Here is a 22619-nt window from a genome sequence, read left to right on the forward strand (position 1 = left end):
GTTTCTGTAGAACATCCACTGAGCTGTAGCAATTAAAGCTATTACACTTATTAATAATATCAATAATGACAATTTTATTAAAATTGTCACACTCACACTCACACACACCCACCCACACACACACACAATTTTATTAAAATGGTTTCAAACAAAATGACAAATAAAAAAATATCGTATCACGATTACTGAAGGCATTTCTACGAAACATGATATGTATCACGATATATCGTTTTTCCCCCAAAAATAAATAAATAAATAAACTTTGAACACTGAAAAGGAGAGAAAATAAAAGTAAAAATGTGTAATTTATATATATATATATTTTTTTTAGTACAAACTTTGTTATAGATGTTTATTTTCTGACTTCTACATTATTGATTCAGTACAAAAACCTTTTAGATTCCAAACATTAGTTTTCCAGCACAAAATGAAATGTTACAGAAAAATGTTTGTATGTCAGTAAAGAAAGCAGCAGATTCCATAAGAGACACTTTTCAGATAAAAACATAATGAAGGCTGCTGGGTTTCGCTGCAGAAATAAGAAGCGAGTCGACAGTCAAAGTCTCCAGAAGAACTGTGGCTGCTTCTGCAAGATGCTCAGTAACACTTCCAGCTCATTTCCTTATAAAACTGCACACACTGCACCTCAGATACTGCTTTATTTATTTAAAGCGAAGGATCGTCACGGAGGATTGCTTCATTTATTACTGTTTACTGCTCTTTATAAGATTTTTTTTAAATGTAGAAACATTTAATTTCATTATATTTAGAGGCGTCTTTGCTCTACAGCATTTCTTTGCATGCGCCTGAGACTTCTGCACAGAACTGTGTGTGTGAGAGAGAGAGAGAGAGAGTATATGTATATATATATATATATATATATATATATATATATATATATATATATATATATATATATCTCAGAAAGACATGGTGTGATATAATTGATCAGGATATCGATATCATGGTATCAACATTATCACAAAGCCCTGGTGGAAAGGCTGCAATAAATCAGCAAAATTATTACTGTACATATTTTTTAATAGTTTATGTTACATATATAACTCTATTTTTGGGCTGATTGTATTAAAATACAAGATGTAAATCACCTCCAAAATCATGTGACATTTTAAAATAAAGCATTTTCCTGATTTCTGTTGCTCTCTCGACTATTCAGTGATTTCATGCCCAAAGACATTAGCTTTAAACCTGCTGATTATCTGGCAGAAGTTCAGTTTTTCACCAGAAAGTGGCGCAATTACAAAAAAATACGAGAAAAAGATAAAGAATTTGGGGTTAAATGTCCTAAAGCATGCACAGCCATTGAATAAACAACAATAAACAAACATTATAGACATTAAATCTTTATTGAATATATAGTAAGTTGTATTATTTAAAAATGTGTGTATAAAATGTTCAGGATGTTTCACAGTTATTCTGTTTTAATATAACTTTCAATTTTACGACGTTTGTGAGAGAGCGAGAGAAAGCGCTGAGAGTTTAGAATATAAAAAAAAAAAAGAAATAAGCTGAAGAAGCAGAATTTTAGAAATATGACGATTGCACTTTAAACACTGAAATCAGATCATCAGCTGTTCTGGAAATACTGAAGAAACAGTCACACAAAAATATATTTTTAACATATTTTAGCAAAACCCAACACACACGCACACCCAACACACACACACACACGCACACCCAACACACACACACACACGCACCCCCAACACACACGCGCGCACCCCCAACACACACACCCAACACACACGCACGCACCCCCAACACACGCGCACGCACCCCCAACACACGCGCACAACACACGCACACACACACACACACCCCCCAACACACGCACACACACACACACACCCCCCAACACACGCACACACACACACACACCCCCCAACACACGCACACACACACACACACACCCCCCAACACACGCACACGCACACACACCCAACACACGCACACACACCCAACACACGCACACACACACCCAACACACACACACCCAACACACACACACGCGCACACCCAACACACGCGCACACACCCCCAACACACGCGCACACACCCCCAACACACGCGCACACACCCCCAACACACGCGCACACACCCCCAACACACGCGCACACACACCCAACACACGCCCAACATGCGCACACACACCCAACATACGCACACACACCCAACACACGCACACACGCGCACACGCACCCCCCAACACACGCGCACACACACCCAACACACGCACACACACACCCAACACACGCACACACACACCCAACACACGCACACACACACACCCAACACACGCACACACGCACACACACACACACACCCAACACACGCGCACACACCCCCCAACACACACACACACGCACGCACAAACACGCACCCCCAACACACACACACACACACACACACACACACACACACCCAACAAACCCAACACACACACACACACACACACACCCACACAACCAAAAAAAAACCCAACAAACACACACACGCACACACCGACCCACCCACGTCTGTGTGAAGTGAAAAAGGTGCAGTTTGTTGGAAATGTGTAAGTGAAAGTGAAGAGGACGGCTGAGGAAGGAACTTGGGTTCTCTGATTGCAGAACTGAAAGCACGTGTCGAGTTCTCCGAGTCTCAGGATTCACTCAGAGCTGCTGAGTCAGGAATCAAACGGCGAGACGTGACTCAGGAGTTCGAGTCGATTCGCTGAATCAGCGTCTCCGTGACGATGCCTGAGAGAAGCGTCAGGTCTCTGTACTGGATCCAGTCCTGTTCTCTGATCGCCCACACGGTACCGTCCGGCTACAACACACACACACACAAACACACACACAAACACACACACAAACACACACACAAACACACACACACACACACACACACACACACACACACACACACACACACACAAACACACAAACACACAAACACGTGTCTACAAAATGATTGCATCATAAATCTTCTATTCGTTATTGAGCACGAACACTAACAGGGTTTCCTGTTACAGTTAGGGTTTGAGTTTAAAATCCTCTCTTGTCGCCTTCAAACCTACTGAAAGCTCTGTTTTATGTACCAACCTTCTGGATTTTCTAGATTAATAAACACTTTTGAATGTAAGGACAGAGTTCATGACAACAATCACAACGACAGCATAAAGTTTAACGAGAGGAAGTGTGTTGAATGTTGCTGTGCAGGAAATTGCTAATCATTTTACAGAGTTAGACTTGGAAGCCTGATGGACAGGGATGACTTGGCTCTGACGTGCCGTCTAGCGAGCGTCACTTTTACATCTTCTGGATGTACGTAAGATACACAGCGAGTGTGGGAATAATAACGCCACTCGTGTTACCGCTGCGTCTGCGTGCACCAAGTATAAACCAGGTTGCTTTAACAACACAACACTTCTCACTAGACTGGTGAGCCAGTGCAAGGAATATTCCTTCGGTCTTTAGTCGCTTACATTAAACATACACATGATACGAACACAATAAAATATTCAAATGTTACAGTAGCCCTAAATGAATAATGTGGAATTTAAAGGATTGGGGTCATGGAAAATTCATAATGCTCATTTGGGGTCGTTTGTCTAGAAACTGTGGAAACTCTTGCAACAGACCAGAATTTTTTATCATGTATTATATATTTTAAGTTATTTGTACTAGTGAGGAAAAAAAAAAAATCAACAATTGCACCCTAAAAGTCAGTGCAATCAGTGTATACACACACGCGCACACACACACACACACACACACACACACACACACACACCTTTTCTTCTTCTTCATCAGCGAATACGAGGAGCACGTCTCCTTCAGTGAAGAGTAGAAGAATACCTTCATCCGAGTCCTGGGTCTCCAAAGCAACGGCCTGGAAAACAAAAAAGTTTTGGTTCTGTTGGACTCGAGGGCAGAATTTACCAGCATTAACCACAACAGTGATGAAAACATGGTTAGTTTAGATAACTTGGTTAATTTAATCTGCCTGGTTTAGATCTTACTTGACAGATTGTTACCTGTCTGTTAGCATTAATGGAGATTCATCAGCAATATGGCGCCCTACAGGGTTCTGCTCCAGGCCCGATGTTGCTCTTATTTTATATATGCGTCTATATATTGGACTCGCAGATGAACAGAAACTTTTCTTCTCCTATATTCTAATAAAACTCCTGATTGGTCAGAAGGTGTTGATTAATTTTCTAGAACAGCAGCTCTGACAGTAGCTCAGGTTTATCATCATTAATGCGCCCGTTCTACTACGTTATCGTTTCCATAGTAACAGCTCATTCACAGAGACTTTATAAATGCATTAAAAAATCGTTAATATGACGTTTAACATGAAAGAACATGTTTCTTTAAAATTTATGGAAGGAGTCTCCAGTGTCAGCACTTTGTAACAGTCAGAGGTAAAGCTGTAACTTTTCCAACAAATTCAGGACAGAGGAGAGAAAAAAAAAAAAAAAAAGAGAGAGGCTGGTGAGGGAAAGACTGTTTACAGCTGCTGTAACGTAAGTGAGAACAGGAACTACACACTATACGTAACTATAAATGAATAAAAAGCACACATATCGTTCTTTAAAAAATTCTAATTGTTGGTAAATTGCTGTTATTGGAAAATAATTCACTTCCATGTAGTAACAGTTACTCTGTTTCATGTCACCACACCATCGTTGATTATTTTCCTATAACAGCGCTACACACACGCTAGAAACTGGTGTTTAATCTGTTTATGGTTGGACGTTGTAGCTAAAGTTCTCACCTTGTAGAGGAATCCAGGAGGTTGTGAACTGTCCGTTTGCTGACTCATGACCTCTGGTCCTTTCTTTAACTCTTCACTTTGTTCCCTCTCTCCTCCTCCTCCATCTTCTTTCTCTCCACGTCCCGTCTCCTCCTCACATTTCGTCGTCGTGGTGACGGACTCTGCTACATGAGCTGCTTCATCTTCCTGCTCAGCTTGAGTTTCAGACGTTTGCGTGTCCTCTGATGGAGGCGACACGGAAGCGCGTTCCTCTTCGGCGTGTTCGCTTCCCGGCTGCTCCGCCGTGTCCGCCGTGCTCCCGTTGCTCGCGTGGACTTTAACGCCCTCGCTCTCGGAGCACACGGACTGTCGACTGGGCGTGCTCGGGACGCTTCCGGCAGAGCTCGAGTCCTCCGAGTCGGATCTTTCCTGCAGTGTGTTACCGGAGCGTGTGTCCGTGTCTCTGTGTGCGAGTTCTTCAGGAACGCTGAGTTTGCTCAGACCCGGATGATCAGGAGGAAACGCCGTGTTACAGGGGATGGGCGCAGAGATGGTCAGAGATTTCCTCTTCTTAGACGCAGTACTGAGGAAACACAAAACACCGTGAACTTCAGGTTACACGACAATCCTAAACCCATTTCATACGAATTCACAAACGTCACATCTGCCTTCGGTTATTATTATTACTATTATTATTATTATTATTATTATTATTAAGAGCAACGGAACAAAGATATTAAACTTTACTTTTATTTAAACTCACAAAATAATTCCAAAATTCCTGACAAGTAACTTGTTAATCAATAATTCTCATAATTAATTGAGTATGGAATAAAACACTGTGTGTGGTGCCATTATAGTAAAATAATCAACAGCGTGGTGTGATAAAGCAGATTTAATGTTACCACTGTGAAGTTGATTATTTTCCTATAACAGCATGTAGCCTAGTGTTTTATTTCTCTTAAAGCACAGCAATTTCACATTTTTTACTTATTAACGAACACCATGTCATACTTTTCAAATATTTATAGTTACATTTAATGTTCGTGAAAAGAGTTAGTTCCTGTTCTCGCTTACGTTACAGCAGCTATAAAGACTCGTTCCCTCACCAGCCGCTCTTTTTTCTCTCTTGAATTTAATAAAAAAAAAAAATCGCAGTGTGTTGCACATTCTACCGAGAAACCGCAAAGAAGCGTAAACTCCTCTGTCCTGAAGCTGTTGGAAAACTTACAGTTACAGCTTTACCTCTGACTGTTACAAAGCGCTGACACTGGAGACTCCTTCCATAAACGTTATATAAACATCTCCTTACTTTACGTAAACTTCACCATGTCAACGTTTTTATATTTTTGTTACTATAGAAACAATAACATATCAGATCTTGCGCATTAATATAAACCTGCACTGCTGTCAGAGCTGCTGTTATAGAAAACTAATCAACACCTTTTAATGTGTGATTATGATGAAGCTGGATGAGGTGGAGATGGTGAACTACCTGTTAAGGCCTTTGATGATGAAGGTTTTGGTGGAGTGCTGCGTCTCGAGCTTCTTCATGACGTTATATATCTCGTGATTTAACTGGAAGAAAAAACAAAACCATTTAGCAGCATGTCTTTCACCTCTGAGAGAAATAAAACACCATAAAAAATCTCAAAAAAAAGACGAGAGGAGACGGTCTCATACCACACTCATCTCTTTGTAAAAGACGTCCCTCAGGTTGGAGATGTTCTGAAACACAGTGACGTAGCAGCCGATACGACTGAGAGCAGAACAGACACACAGTATCAGCGATGGAACTGAATACAGGTTCGTTATTCACACTGAACAGAGGATGCGTCCGAAACGAATATGAATACAGATACGAACAACAGGCAGAGGATCTTGTTTTGTTTTTGATAAAATGCTTCAGACTAGACGTTTGCATCGGGACCACACAGGACGAAAGGAGAAAAAATAAATAAATCACGAAAGTATAATCATTTTCTGTTATCAGTTTTTTCTTCTACCACGCTACTGTGGTCTAAGTATAAAAGGTCAACACTGTGGTATAGTAAAAGTGTGTGTGTGTGTGTGTGTGTGTGTGTGTGTGTGTGCGCTTTGAAACAGTAGCTTTGCATGCAAGGTCACAGCTGTTGCACTTTTATCATTATTGATACCTCACGTTAACATTTACTTCGTCTCATCAGAACTGACTGTTCTGAACCATCAAAAATGTCTTCTCTAAACTTATTCACAAACATGAATGAATAAATCCATGAAATGTACCGTGTGCATAAGTATTCACCCCCCTTTGAACTTGCTGTAGTGTGAACTGAAATAGACTCAACTGGGGTTTTATGTCAGAATATTGAAGTGGGAAAAAAAAAAAAAAAAAAAAAGATCATCATGAAGAACAAGGAGCGATTATTACAAGTCTGGGACAAAGTATCAGGCAAAGCTTTGTTACTTAAAAAAAAAAACAAAAAAAAAAAAAAAACACCCTACTCCATTCTTAAAACATTTAAAGAACATGACAACCGTGACTCTGCCCTAGAGGAGGCTGTCCATCAAACGTGAGTGAGCGTGAGGTAAAGAGGGGATTAGTCAGAGAAGCAACCAAGCGGCAAAGAGTAACTCAGAACATGATGCTCCCACCACCATGCTTCACAGTTCTAGAAAGGGTGAATATGTACGCAAGGCAATGTCAATTCAAAAAGATTGAAAAACACATGTACACCAGTTTTAACCCCTGACCTTTGGTAGAGGACGGGCAGCTCCTCCCTCAGCTCTTTGTTTATATCCTCAAACACACTCTGAGCTCGACTGAACTCTTCCTCCGCCTGAGGAACATCAACACCAACGTCATCAAGTATCATCATATAAAATAATAACCATCACACTCTACACTTACAGCACGCTTTTACAGAGAGAAAAAAACAACAACAAAAAAAAGTAAACTCACTTTAGATACTTTTGCGTCATCTCTCTTCTTGGCGCTCTGCAGCGACTCCAGATGATGACGAGCCGAATCGTAATCCACCAGCTTACGTCCACGTTTAGCAACTCGCTCCTAACACACACACACACACACACACACACACACACACACTTAGCTTTTCACAAAGAGAAACAATTTAGAAAAGATCCAGGAGCATGTAAAGTTAACCTCACAATGTTATTCCATTTTTAAAAAATTCTTTATGACCTACAAGATGATTTTTTTTTTTACAAATTTTAAAAATATTTTCAATCATCTTGAAAACATGAATATTTTAAAATGTGTTTCCATTAGGACTGGCACAAATGTCTCTCCTCAAATATTCAAAAATTCATAATTTCTACATCATTAAAAAAAAATATTATGAAGTTCATATTTTTCTTTAATAACTTTCCCCCCATATCTTTTCCCTGTTCTTATTCCTCAACCTTTTTCCCTCAATTATTTCCCTATATTAATTTCCTAACTTTATTTCTCTAACTTTTCCCTAAAAAAAGAAGTAAATTTTTCTTTAGTATAAAGTTTCTTCTCTAACCTTTTCCTTTTCTAATTTTTTTCTCCTAGCTTTTTAGTTGAATATCTCATTGTATCATGTGATGTAAGAAAAAACTCTGAATAAGGTAATCATTTTAATTTTAATCATTTATGGCATACTTTTACTTTTCACATCTTTTCACATTTTAATAAACCATGTATCTATTTTCTAATTAAATATCAGAAAGTGTGTTAAAAGTGATATCACATTTAAGTAGTTAATTTTTAAAGAAACCCTCTTTATTAAAAGTTTATTGGGTGTAAAGTGCACTAGGTAGCGTTTAATGACACCATTATAGCGTTAAACACTATGTAGTGAGCACATGTAGTGAATAAGACGTTATTTGAGATTCTGTAGATCTGTAGCAAATTTCAGCTAGGAAATGTAAACGAGATAAATAAAATCTAAATCATGACAGCTTTTGATAAAATGATGTGATATGAACACACAGCGTAGGGTTAATGATAATTTAAATTCAAAAGCAATTATAAAATTAATTTAAAACTGATTTGAATATTATTATTATTATTTTTATATGCATGTAAAAATAAAATTTTCACAATCACGATGCAACAGTGAATGCACTATTGTTTATTTCTATTCCTGACCGAATGATGACGATTTGATAAACATCCATAAGGTATCGATGATTATTGATGATTTTTTTTTAAATTATAGTTTTAGTGGTGAAGAGAAATACGCACTTTGACCTCAGGGAACTGGCTGGTGTAGTTCTCCATCGTACGAACCACCTGATCGCTCAACTTCTCCTCATAATCATTCCACAGCAGGTCCTCGCTCTGAGACCGAGACGGAAATCAACACACTTTAACATCATTAATGACAGAAATGACGTGAGTACGGTGACGTGTGTCGCGACTCCTCACCTCCATAATAACAGACAGATCTTCGACACCCTGCCAGTCCGACTCGTACACGTCCTTCAGCGTCTGAGAGAGACGTTTCGACGTTTCGTGCATCGCTACAAAGCAGAACAGTAAAAACACACAAAAAATTTACTTTATAAAATAAACATTACACTCAATAATGCAAACTTTCCACTCAAAGAACTTATTATTAAATTATTTTTTGTTAAATATCACTCTTTTGTTCATTTCCATGAAGGGTGCCAATAATTCTGGAGCTGACTGTATAACACTGAACAGTCCCATACGCTTTTTACATAAATTTTTATTTATTTATTTAATTTTTATTTTAGATCTTTATCTCAGAGTAAATTATTAATCTGCATAAATATTATTTAATATCATTCCACTGTTACTTTTCTGTTCACAGGAAAATTAAATTTAAATTAAAATTTTTTTAATTAAATCTGTAAAAATGAAGAATAAAATTCTAAAGTGCACAACAGGTTCACATTTTTATGAAATATTTACAGAATTAAAATTATAAATTTAACAACTGATAAAATATTTTTCTAAAAAATGCTGCAAATAAAAACAAATAAAAAGCTACAATAAAAGTACAAACTAATCTCTGAAATATTTAATAAAAATACCACAATGTTATTTATGTAAAGTTTATTATTTTTGTATTTATATCATATTTATTATTATTTATACATGATTCACATATTTATTCTGTAATTATGTATGTGTTTATTTTTACTATTTGTTATGAAATGATTATTAATAAACATATTTATTAAATATTCCAGTGATATCAATTGACTGATGTTTTGTATTTGACCCATATATCTATAAAATGTAAACTTATCTTTTATATATTATTTTTTTGTTTGTTTAATTCAGTGATATTTTCATTCAGACTGCTTCTTAATTAGATCAAAATATTAAATAAAACAAGGAAAAACAGCACAATCTTCAGCTCTGAGGTTAACAGATGCTGCATGAGGTGAAAAGTTACTGTGTAAATTATATAAGTAATATATATTTATTATATAAATTATATATACACATAGACATAAGATAAATGTCATTTATGTGTTGCTCTATTTATACAGTCAGGTTGCTGGTTAAGACGTTCAGCTTCACCCCAGACGCAGGTCTTTACTTTACTAAAGGTGTTAGTGGGGAGTAATGTAATATCTGGTGACTCTTTAGTTGAACTTTTGCTTTGGTTTGAAATGGAGTGTCTCTTCTGGGTGAAAACTCCACCTACGTTAACGCCAGCCGCTAACGCTAACCGCTAACACTGCAGTTTCCTGTCAAATCAAAAACTCACCACACACAGGAGCGCTGCTATACTTTACTCACCTCCTCTTAGAGATCAGAAAAGCTCTGACATTTACGGACAATATAATACACTGTACGCACACACACACGTATACACACACACGTACACACACACGTATACACACACCGTACACACACACACACACCACACACACACACACACACGTACACACACACACGTACGTACACACACACGTACGTACACACACACACGTACACACACACACACGTACGTACACACACACGTACGTACACACACACACACGTACGTACACACACACGTACGTACACACACACGTACGTACACACACACGTACGTACACACACACACACGTACACACACACACACGTACGTACACACACACACACGTACGTACACACACACGTACACACACACGGTGTTTCACAATCAACTATTAATAACACACTCTCGCTTCCACCTTCATTCGCAGCGTGAGCAGAAAACAGAAACACAACCAGAGCTTCAGTTTGGTTCGGTGTCTGTACCAGCTAGTGCTTTCCACAAAAACCACACTATCAGAGGAGAACAGCAACAGCACACACACACACACACACACACACACACACACACACACACGTTGTCCCCCCCGCCCTTGTTAAAGAAAATTAACCAGAAAGAATTAACCTCTTACTTATTTTCTTTTACTGTCATTAACTGGAACATGAACAGGAAACAAGGAAATGTCAAAGGTCAACAAGTTTAAATCCTAAAGACACCAACGAGAACGAAATGATCAAGAATCAAAAATATGAGTTAGACACGTATCGAAATCGATATCAATATTGATACCATCCTCATTCCCGCTTCCTCTGATACCAAAATCCTACAGACGACACGAAATGACAGCAATCTGGACGTATTTCACATTTAATGATTAAAAAAAGAGCAGTATCTGGGATAAGAGAGAGAGAGAGCAGTTCACTTCAGCGAGCACTGAGCACTCCGACACGGCCACATGTCCATTCGCCAGCGTCTACCTTCTTCCTCTCAAGTCGAGGTGTATGTCACGCTCGTTTTTAACCCTTTCATGCATAAATTATTTAAAAACATATCCAGATTTATTGTTACTTAAAATTGCATGTTATGAATTTTCTAAATTAAAAAAAAAAAATCAATTGAATGGAAATGTAGTAAAAATTGGACAAAACTGGATAAAACATCCCTGAAAAATGTTCAAATGTGTTTCTAAAACAAATTTCTTTTTAAAAATTTGCTAAAATATTTAATGATGAGCACGATTATAGACATATAGTAATATTTTTTTATTTTTAAAATAAATTCTATTTTCGGACTGTTGCATAAATAAACACATAAAATTAACTGCTAGCAGCACACGACAGCGATATTGTCCTTTCACAAATCATTTGTCGCTCGTCTGTGTTAGTTACGATGTAGACGGTAAGTGTTAGATTGAACACTTCGTTGTAGATTAGTCAAAATATTCAGTCTTTCTTTTCTTTCATTCCATTTTTACCTGAAAATTTTCAGCGTTATTGCTAATAAATATATTTAACTGATGTTAGCTATAAACGGCTTTAATGTTAGCTAATTAATAAGAATGAAACACCAAAGCAACTATCAATCATTCCAACTGGTTCAGCAGTGTACAGTGTAGCAGAGTACTCTGACGTTAAAACGCGGAACTCCTACGCAAAATCCGTAAAGGTGCGATGGTGTTTTGTAGTCACGTGATTAAAACATTTAACAGAACATTTGCACTTAAGGCTAGATTATACTTGTTTTTTAACTACTATTATAGGTTACATTCAAGTACACCCAGTAGACAAGCATGCTAGTAAGCTAGGTAGCATTATTGTACAATTAATACAAGTAGCCATGTTTAGTAGCTAGCTAGCTAGCCAAGATTAGGTTAATATTATATTGTTTGATTAGAAGCAGTGGCCAAGCTGTTGAGCAGGCTAACGTTATACTAATATATTGTGTAAGAAAAAAAGAAGATTCTTTTGGTGTATTTTTGAATAATAAAAGTGCAAAATGCATAAAGATGGCAAGGTGTTAATAATCACACAATTTAAACATTTAACAGCAGAATATTTGCACTTAAGGCTGGACTATACTTGCACATGTATACTTGCAAGATGGCTGCCACAATATCTCGTAGCTGTTTGCAGCGTCGCTTGTGCACAGCCTCAGAAATTAACAAATTAACGTTGTGTCTCAAATCACATACTTGTGTACTATTCTAGACTGTTATTGAGTACTAAAGCTAACTGGTTTTGCTATTACAGGTAGCGTTTGAGTTTTAAAAACCTCATGTAAGCCTTCAAGCCTTCCAAAAGCTGTGTTTTGTGTAGCAGCCTTCTTCTGAACGTAAGATCATAGTTTCTGATTTGAGACGCGGCTCATGCCGGCAATCACGACGACAGCAGAACGTTTTAAAGAGAGACGGAGCTCTGAATAAACTAACTAACATTGCTCTGAATAAACTCGCTAGACGTTTCACAGTTTGACTTGGAAACCAGATGGGCTGGGACGTTTTGGCTCTGACTCGTCATCTAGTGAATATCGCTATTAATCATACAGATGTACAGAAGATAAGCAGGCGAGTGTGTGAACAATGCCAGTCGCTCATGTAACGTCACGTGTCAAGTATAAACCTGGCATCAGGTTTCCATTTTGAGCGAGTTTGTGGTTTGCTATTCTTTTCTCAGTACTAGGAATTGATACACACTACACACACAGTGTGTGCAGAGAGATTAGCGCCAAAATACCGGCGTTTCCCTTTAAGCCAGTTATTTATATAACACCATATAATATATGACAGTTGATTTATCAGCTGGTTTCTCAGTAAAAGTTTCTCAGTAAAAGTTTCTCAGTAAAAGTTTCTCAGTAAAAGTGCTGTACCTTTGACTGCGTTGTAGTACGCCTTTACGTCCTTGTACAACCTGGAACCATCCATCTGCAGGAAAAAGAAGCAAGTTTGACATCAACGTTTGACATTATTTGTTTCATATTTACTGTTAAAGTTGGATTTTTATTGATACATGACAAAATTAAGAATGAAAAAAACTTTCTGAAGAAAGTGCAGATAAAAGCATGGGATAGTTACAGTTAAAGTTATAGTGCTTTTCCACTCGAACTAAGTACCTGTGCTGAAATTTGTTCCCCTCCTTTTATGGTAATATATGGGCGGAGCCAGAAATACTGCAGCTTAGCTAATGCTAACTTTGCCACAGGAAGTGTTTGCTTAGTAGCTAGCCAAATAAGTCAAAGCCTTGTAAGTTAGCTAACATTATAACTATTATATGTTGTTCAATTACATACAGCAGACAGGTTTGCTAGTTTGCTAGCTAGCACTGCTGTATTATGTTATAAAGCTAGCTAACATTAAGGTTCTTTAGCAAGCTAATGTTAGACAGATTTTGTGAAATAAGCAAGCTAGCTAACATAAGCTAGCTAACTATTATATTGTGTAAGTCAAAAAAGTTTGTTAGCAAGCTAGCTAATATTAGGTAGCCTAATTATATAATGACAATACGAAATTGGGCGCAAATAACCACAAATCTGCCATCAAAATGAGGTTTTAATTATATTTTATGTTTATATATGGTGCTATTGTTACTATTTTCATTAGTGTATAATGTTATTTAGACGGAGGATTTTGGCTAGCCCACTCGTTTTTCCACTCAGGCGTCATCTTTCAGTTTCCTTTCACCAAGATGTTGCACAAGTTACTGGAATTTCCAGTGCAATGTCAGTCATTTTTCCCTAAAATAACCCTGCAGGAGGTTATGACATAGCATCTGCTCTAAACACACCTCAAATGAGCCATCAGTCAGGGGCGAAAAAGGACAAACTGTACTTAAGTTAAAGTACGGGTACTGTATCAAAATCTTACTCGATTAATAGTAGAAGTACAGAGGCGATAAAGTATGTCAGTGAAAGTCATAAAGTATCTACAGTACATTTAAACATACTCAAGCATTCAAGAGTAAAAGTAAATATTTTTAACTGATAAGAGCTGACCCAAGTTCATCATGACCAACCCTGCGTGACTAGCGAGATGGTTAAGCAATCAGTCAGAAAGAAAATATTTTGCCAACTCAAACAAACTCAGAATTCAGCTTTCTGGTTAGCGAACGTTTAATAAACTCTGCTGGAATTAGCATGGATGAAATTAGCAACAAAAGCAAAACTTAACTAGCCAGCTAATTTATTAACAAATACATTCATCTGTATAATGCATTTAACATCATCTTCTAATGTTAATAACACTAAAGGCCACTGTTTGGGAATAACTGCACAAGAAATAAAAGGTTTTATTCAAGTTTTATCCCATTTTTACATGTTCTGGATCCTCCTTGCTGAATTTCTGGCGAATATTAAACGCTGAACTTCACCGAAGTCAATTCCTCTACCAGAAAGTTTTAGTTTGACATCCGTCACACCTCAGAGTTATTTTAACGAAATAAAAATCTGTAATTGTTTTCTTACACTGCAGCAGCAGTGCATCATGACTGAAGTTACGCTAGTGAAAGTAATCAGACACAAAGGTTTACAGGCATTTGGTCGGTTGGTGTTGCCGTAAAAGGGATCACAAAGCATAATCAGTATCATGAAATGATGAGTGATTGATGTTGAGGGGCTGCTGATGTGCATCATCGACATATTTGACCGGCTAGGTTTCCAGCGTGGCCTCTGGAGAGCTTCCCTAGACTGACAAGAGAGCTCCTGCAGACTGGATGCGCACAAACGTAAACCTGAAGTCTGTCACTGGTGGGTCAATCCCCATGTGGGAAAAGACGGGGCTTGCAGTCAGAATGGGGAACACATAGGCACCGTTCTCTCTAAGCTGTGGTTGTGAACCTCTGATGATGCTCTCATGCAGAAAAAAATAAAACCCGAATGAAAATTCTCCCAGATGAGGATGTGTTCCCTTCTGAGTCTGGTTCCTCTCAAGGTTTCTTCCTCATGTTGTCTCAGGGAGTTTTTCCTTGCCATCGTCATCTCTGTTTCGCTCATTAGGGATAAATCCATATACGGATTTATTTAAAGCTGCTTTGTGACAATGTCCGTTGTCAGACGCGCTATATAAATAAAATCTGAATTGACAAATTGTAGTAGTGCCATTTAAAAACATTTGGTAAACAATGGTAGCAAATACAGCTCACAATCACTGCAGTGTCTCCAAATACACAAATAATTCAAGCAAACATCTGTACCGAGTTTTCACTCATTTTTCCCCTGAAGTTCTTGTGAGAAAGAAATGGTTCATCATGATGAAGGTGAGCATTTTAAGATTTTAACAGGCAGCACGTACGCCTGTAACCAACCCTCCAAAACCACTGGCTGTTAAAAAATACATTAGCCGTGCGCTTAGCAAGCCATCTTAATTGTTCAACACCTCTGAGATTATATCTTGTTAGCATAGCGGTGCTGAGAACAGTTGCTTTCCCAGACTACACGGCTAATGCTAACCAGGAAGCTGCAATTTGTGTAGCTCATGGGCTTTTTCTGCTCAAATGGCAAAAGGATTCACCCAATAGAAATATTTTTTTAAAGAAATGAGGGAACAATGCCAATAGGGCTGCAGCCAAGACTGCAAAGACCAGTACTAGCCGAGATCAAGACCGAGTCTTAATGAGGTTGAGACCAAGTCAAAATCGAGTCCAATGAAAACGAGAGCAAGACCGAAGAATCCTTTTCGAGGTAAAACTTCAACTAGCTGGCCTCATTCATGCATTGTACCAATAAATAGCCTGTTTTCTAGAAGGAGTTACTTCTTGTCAAACTTTGTGACAAACATTATGTTTACAAACTCTCAGTCAAGACCAAGACAGTGTTTAACGAGACTAATGCCCAAGACAAAGACAAGTCCGAGTATAAATGCCAATAATTGTGAGACAAGTCCAACTCAATCAGATGTCTTGAGGTCTTACTCAACTCCTACTGCCCTAGGAACCAGTTTTGTGAGCACAAGTTTTGGTTCGCTCTCGTTAAGATGGCTCAGCGGCTCAGGCTCTGGCCTACTCATCAGAAGGTCGTGAAATCAAGCCCCTGCACCACCAAGCTACCGCTGTCAGGCTCTTAAGCAAAAACCTTTACTCTCCCTGCTCCAAGAGACAACGTATTATGACCGACCTGATGCTCTGACCCCAAGCCGAGATATGTGAAGAAAAGGATTTCACTGTACTGCATGTGTGTATGTCACAATAAAAGCTTTCTTCTCCTTCTTAAGGACATCTGCATTGTGGGGTTGGACTTCCTCACCACAATCAGGGCATCACTAGACCTGAGTGACGAGTGACGCTACGCTTCACATGAACCAAACAGAGAGTCAGCTCGTTCACAGAAACTTGGGGCACCAGGCAAGTCCAATCCCGTCCTCCATGAGGAACCTCCTAACCCTGGATGAGCTGAACGCCGTGCCAGGGGAGACTGAGGGAACCTCAGAGTCGAATTAAAGACGAGTGTCAGGTATCGGCACTGATGATGGTGATGAGAGAGAGCACGGCCGTTCCTGCAAACGACTGGTGTCTCAGCGAGAGAGATGTGTGTGCAGTTCAGAAAACCACACTGAGCAACGAAGCTGATAGAGGCTTCAACAAAGAGGACTGTGTATGTGCAAGGGGACAGGGTGTGGCTCTTCAACCTGTCATGGCATGTTGTGATGTGTTGTGTGTTGTTTTGTGTAACCAGTTTTCATGTGTCACTCTGCCAATTAAAAAAAAAAAAAAAAAAAAAAAAAAAAAAAAAAAAAAAACTGATATTGCAATATTTTTGCCACCTCACACATCTCTAATCAATCTCTCATCATATCACGCAGCTGTATTTGTAAATAAATTTTCATATTTAGCGTGATTTATTAAAAAGTATATATATATATATATACACATAACTAAGCAGACTGTATAATACTTCCTTACTGAGCTTTGATCACATAAGGAGTTCAAAAAAAAACAATTACAGCTAAAGAGAGCGATTAAGAGAGACGAAGGGACTGAGACAGAGCTCTGCTCTGGGTGGAGTTTCCTGCGATTCAACACGCTCGTCAGCTATAACAAAAACGTGACATTTATCCACGCTTGTTTACGGGATAAAATAAGAATTCCCGAGCTCCAAAACTTAAATCCAACCTAAAAGCATAAAGCAACGATCGCCTGCTACGTGTGTAAAGACGACACGATTAGCGATTATTGATCATTTGAGATGATCGTGATTAGCTATTTAAATAACATGAGATCCGTTAAACATGAGGTTTATTCCACGTTCAGCACCACAGTGCTGTTGAATTCTGGATTCTGATTGGTCAGAAGGTGTTGATTAATTCTCTACAACAGCAGCTCTGACAGTAGAGCAGGTTTATATTAATGCGCTCGTTCTAATACGTTATCGTTTCTATAGCAACAGCTCATACACTTGTACAGTGGATGTGTGAAATAATGTCCATATGGTGAGGTTTTCTATGAGGAGACATTTATTTAATTAACATTCATGGAAGGAGTCTCCAGTGTCAGCACTTTGTAATAGTCAGAGGTTTTCCCGATATCTTCAGGACAGAGAAGTCTACACTTTGATTATTTTCCTAAAACAGCATGACGGACTGCGCTGTTACTCAGTAACCAGGTGGTTGATTGGATTTTATGTTATTTTTTGTTCTTTTTTTGTGCATGATGCACCTCATAGCATTTATACACACACACACACACACACACACACACACACACACACACACACACACACACACACACACACACACACACACACACTCACCTGTTGTTTGTTCAGACTGGCTGCACACTGCTCGAACTGCTCGTCTTTTGTCTCCATGGTTTTCCCGAGTTTTTGAAGGACCTGCAGTGCAAAAACATCAAGTTCATACAGGGACAGGAGGCACACGGCCATGAAAACACAATGTTATGAATTTTTGCTGCTCAGATAAAATCAAGGACAGAAACTTTTAAATATTCCAGTGGAAAAAAAAGTGAGAGCTACTGTGTGCAAAGTCAGCAATCGCATGGCTTCTGGGTGTTTAAAAAAAAAACAAAAAAAAATCCAAAAACCAAAATGCATGTATTTTACAAATGAGTCCTGCTGCATGACAACAATCCAAATTATACTGCTAATCATATTTAGCATCACATGATGCTAAATCATCGTGAGTTTCTCAGGGTCAGAGTGTCCAAAAGCTGGCCATGAGACTGGAGAACAGTTTTGAATGAATATCTAATTGATTTGTTAAATAATTGATATCTTAACACTAACATGGTTTGACCAGTGTTGTTAAATCAGTTGCCTTTTCCTAGAGGGCACAAACTTTTGCACTCAACCGTATATCATAGCAAGAGGTGGAAAATACTACAGTAACTGTAGTTACTATTCGTAAGTATTATTTTGGTGGATTTATAAATTACTTGAGGATTATTGAAATTGAACACATGTACTCTTGATTACATTTCCAAGGAAAAATTGCAGTTTACAGTCCGATCGTCTCGGTTTACAGTCCGATCGTCTCAGTTTACAGTCCGATCGTCTCAGTTTACAGTCCGATCGTCTCAGTTTAGCGTCCGATCGTCTCAGTTTACATTCCAATCATGTCAGCTGAAATCCATCTAATTTGAAAGACTAGGTTTTGCTAACACCTGGCTACCTGGCTATATTTTCTAGGTTAGCCTGTTTTCTTTGCTAATGCTAGGTTAGACTAGCATCAATTCCAGCTAGTTAGCGAGTCAAATTCTAGCTAAATGTGATGCATCCTGTAATTTACAGGATATGTTACATCAGATTAATTCATTAGTAAACTGTATAGCGTTAGTCATGTATATTTATGAGAAGCTCAACAGAGGGAGCAGATTGTTTTAGCATTTCATCCTTTACCTTTTATTTTTGAATACTTGAGCTCGTTTAAAGGTTGTTTTTAACTTTCACTTGAGTATATTTTTGACTGGACACTTCTTCTGCTTTTATGATTTTAAACATTATCTCTACTTGCACAATTTCTCGCTACTTTCTCTTCCCCCTGATCCTAGCTTTTTTTTGGAGTAGTACACTCACAATGCCATCTTGTACATGTTCTGTTCTTTATTATTTAGTTTTCATGCACCAATCATGACAGGGTTTAGACGATTTCTGCTTTCTTTTTATCATTTTACCTCATTATTCTGTTTGTTTTTTACCATGTGCTTAACAACAGCGTACAGGCCATTCTCACTGACAAAGCAAGCGAACTTCACACACTGAGGTGAACTGAGAGAGAGGAAGTGAGTAAGGGCAGGAAGCAACAGGCAAACACACACACACACACACACACACACACACAAAATCATAAATTACTCATGTAGCTAAACAACACACCTTGCTAATACACTCATGATTCTGTGTGTAATTTTTTTTTTTAAACATATCAGACACACAGTAAGGCCACGTCTTAAACCACCTCCACTGAAGCTACACGAAGAGGCACTGAAACTACATTTCTGTTTCACAACAAGATCCAAACTCCAGTATCCAATGTGTGCACACTTCAGTATTTAAGATACGCTTCATCACTGCTGATGAAAACGTTAGGATGTTGTTTCTCTTTCGAACAGTTTCTCTAAACTCTAAAACTTATTTCAGTGGCAACGAGTTTAATCGTTCCACTCATCAGTGTGTCACTGACTGACTCACTGTGTTTAGATAGCCATAAATACTGACACACTTCAGTCCCTGTTTGTTTTGTAGCATAAACACAGGCACAAATATCACACACATCAATTACACCACCATCAGAGACCAATACACTCCTGCAGGTAGGTCCATTACACCACCATCAGAGACCAGTACACTCCTGCAGGTCCATTACACCACCATCAGAGACCAATACACTCCTGTAGGTAGGTCCATTACACCACCATCAGAGACTGATACACTCCTGTAGGTCCATTACACCACCATCAGAGACCAATACACTCCTGCAGGTAGGTCCATTACACCACCATCAGAGACTGATACACTCCTGTAGGTCCATTACACCACCATCAGAGACCAGTACACTCCTGCAGGTAGGTCCATTACACCACCATCAGAGACTGATACACTCCTGTAGGTCCATTACACCACCATCAGAGACTGATACACTCCTGCAGGTCCATTACACCACCATCAGAGACTGATACACTCCTGTAGGTCCATTACACCACCATCAGAGACCAGTACACTCCTGTAGGTCCATTACACCACCATCAGAGACTGATACACTCCTGTAGGTCCATTACACCACCATCAGAGACCAGTACACTCCTGTAGGTCCATTACACCACCATCAGAGACCAGTACACTCCTGTAGGTCCATTACACCACCATCAGAGACTGATACACTCCTGCAGGTCCATTACACCACCATCAGAGACTGATACACTCCTGTAGGTCCATTACACCACCATCAGAGACTGATACACTCCTGTAGGTCCATTACACCACCATCAGAGACTGATACACTCCTGCAGGTCCATTACACCACCATCAGAGACCAGTACACTCCTGTAGGTCCATTACACCACCATCAGAGACCAGTACACTCCTGCAGGTAGGTCCATTACACCACCATCAGAGACTGATACACTCCTGTAGGTCCATTACACCACCATCAGAGACCAGTACACTCCTGCAGGTCCATTACACCACCATTAAACCAGTTAGAGCACCATTACACTCCTACAGGGGCATCAGATCAACATTAAACCACCATCAGAGACCAACAGACTTCTATAGGTCCTTTAAATCACCATTAAACCAGTTAGAGCACCAGTACACTCCTATAGGGCCATTAAATCACCATTAAACCACCATCAGAGATCAATTTACTCCTGCAAGTCCATTAAATCGCTGTTAAACAACTATCAGAGACCAGTAGACCCCTACAGGTCCATTACACCACCATCAGAGACAAACACACTCCTGTAGGTCCATTACACCACCACCAGAGACAAACACACTGCTACAGGTCCATTAGAAGTCCACTACACAGGTCTAGAATCTGTCACAGGTCATATATTAAACCATTAAGACTCTAAACTTGGATACACACGACACTGAAAATAAAACTTCATCATTAATCATCAGCAGAAAGCTGTAATGTGGCCACGAGTTAACAGACACACACATGAAGACACCACCCTGAAATCTGATTGCTTTCCTCTGTGTTTGAGTGTGTGTGTGTGTGTGTGTGTGTGTGTGTGTTATCTGAGAGGTGTTCATGAAGTTCAGAAGCTCAGAAGTTCAGCTGTGGATCTTTACCTTCTCCTGTGCTCTGTTCATGGACTTCTGGAACCTCTTGGCCAGGAATCCGGCTCCAGCTCCAATGTTTCCACTGATGTTGGAGCTCATTTTGCTCTCAGCCATCTTCACTTCTCTACTCTCAAACACACACACACACACACACACACACTTACATATACACTCCTACTCCTCCAAACATACACTCTCTCTCTCTCTCTCTCTCTCACACACACACACACATACACACACACACTCTCCTTCCTTTTTATATGCGCGTGGCAGTCTGACTTCCTTTATAGCAGTGTGAAGGGCGGAGTGTTGCAGTGTAGAGGATTAGTTCATGCTCATGTTTTAGCAGCTTGCGACAGAGCAGATGTGCAGTGTGTTAACACACTTAATCATCTTCATGCATGTTAGAACGTGTGTGTGTGTGTGTGTGTGTGTGTGTGTTAAACTGGAGGAAACACTGAACTGCAGCTTTCAGACCAAACTCAAAACTCCATCTGGCAGGAGAGAGAGAGAGAGAGAGAGAGAGAGAGAGAGAGAGAAAAAGGCTTTCAGTCAGGGTTGCCAGGTATTCTCATAAACAAGCAGCTCAGGGTTTAGTTACAAGAAAGAGGAAGGGAAAAAAAGGAGAAAAAGAGAGGAAGAAGGAAGAGAGAAAGGAAGGGGAATAATGAATTAAAAAAGAAAGAAGGAAGTAAGAAAGAAAGAAAAGGAAGGGCTGGATAAAATAGAAAGGAATGAAGTAAACGATTGGAAAGAAAAGAAAGACAAAAGCGAGACAGAACAGAAGGAAGGAAAGAAAAGAAAGAAAGACAAGGAAGGAAGGAATAAAAATAGAATGGAAAAAAGAAATGAAGTAAACGATTGGAAGGAAAACAAAGA

At 39.0% G+C, this 22619-nt stretch overlaps 1 protein-coding gene across 1 annotated transcript; it reads right to left on the reverse strand.

The window, feature by feature from the left end:
* Nucleotides 1–1348: 1348 nt before the first annotated feature.
* bin2b (bridging integrator 2b) lies at nucleotides 1349–22169 on the reverse strand. The gene is made up of 12 exons (XM_034313367.2): nucleotides 21750–22169; nucleotides 18246–18326; nucleotides 13377–13431; nucleotides 9161–9255; nucleotides 8978–9073; nucleotides 7703–7810; nucleotides 7495–7580; nucleotides 6445–6520; nucleotides 6257–6339; nucleotides 4783–5344; nucleotides 3796–3894; nucleotides 1349–2829 (listed from the first exon to the last, which is right to left on the reverse strand). The coding sequence occupies exons 1-12, from the start codon at nucleotides 21852–21854 to the stop codon at nucleotides 2713–2715; spliced, it is 1563 nt and encodes a 520-aa protein (XP_034169258.2). The 5' UTR covers nucleotides 21855–22169; the 3' UTR covers nucleotides 1349–2712.
* Between the last annotated feature and the right edge of the window lie 450 nt (nucleotides 22170–22619).

This window comes from Pangasianodon hypophthalmus, chromosome 2 (genome assembly GCF_027358585.1).
Source record: "Pangasianodon hypophthalmus isolate fPanHyp1 chromosome 2, fPanHyp1.pri, whole genome shotgun sequence".
NCBI classification, from domain to species: domain Eukaryota; kingdom Metazoa; phylum Chordata; class Actinopteri; order Siluriformes; family Pangasiidae; genus Pangasianodon; species Pangasianodon hypophthalmus.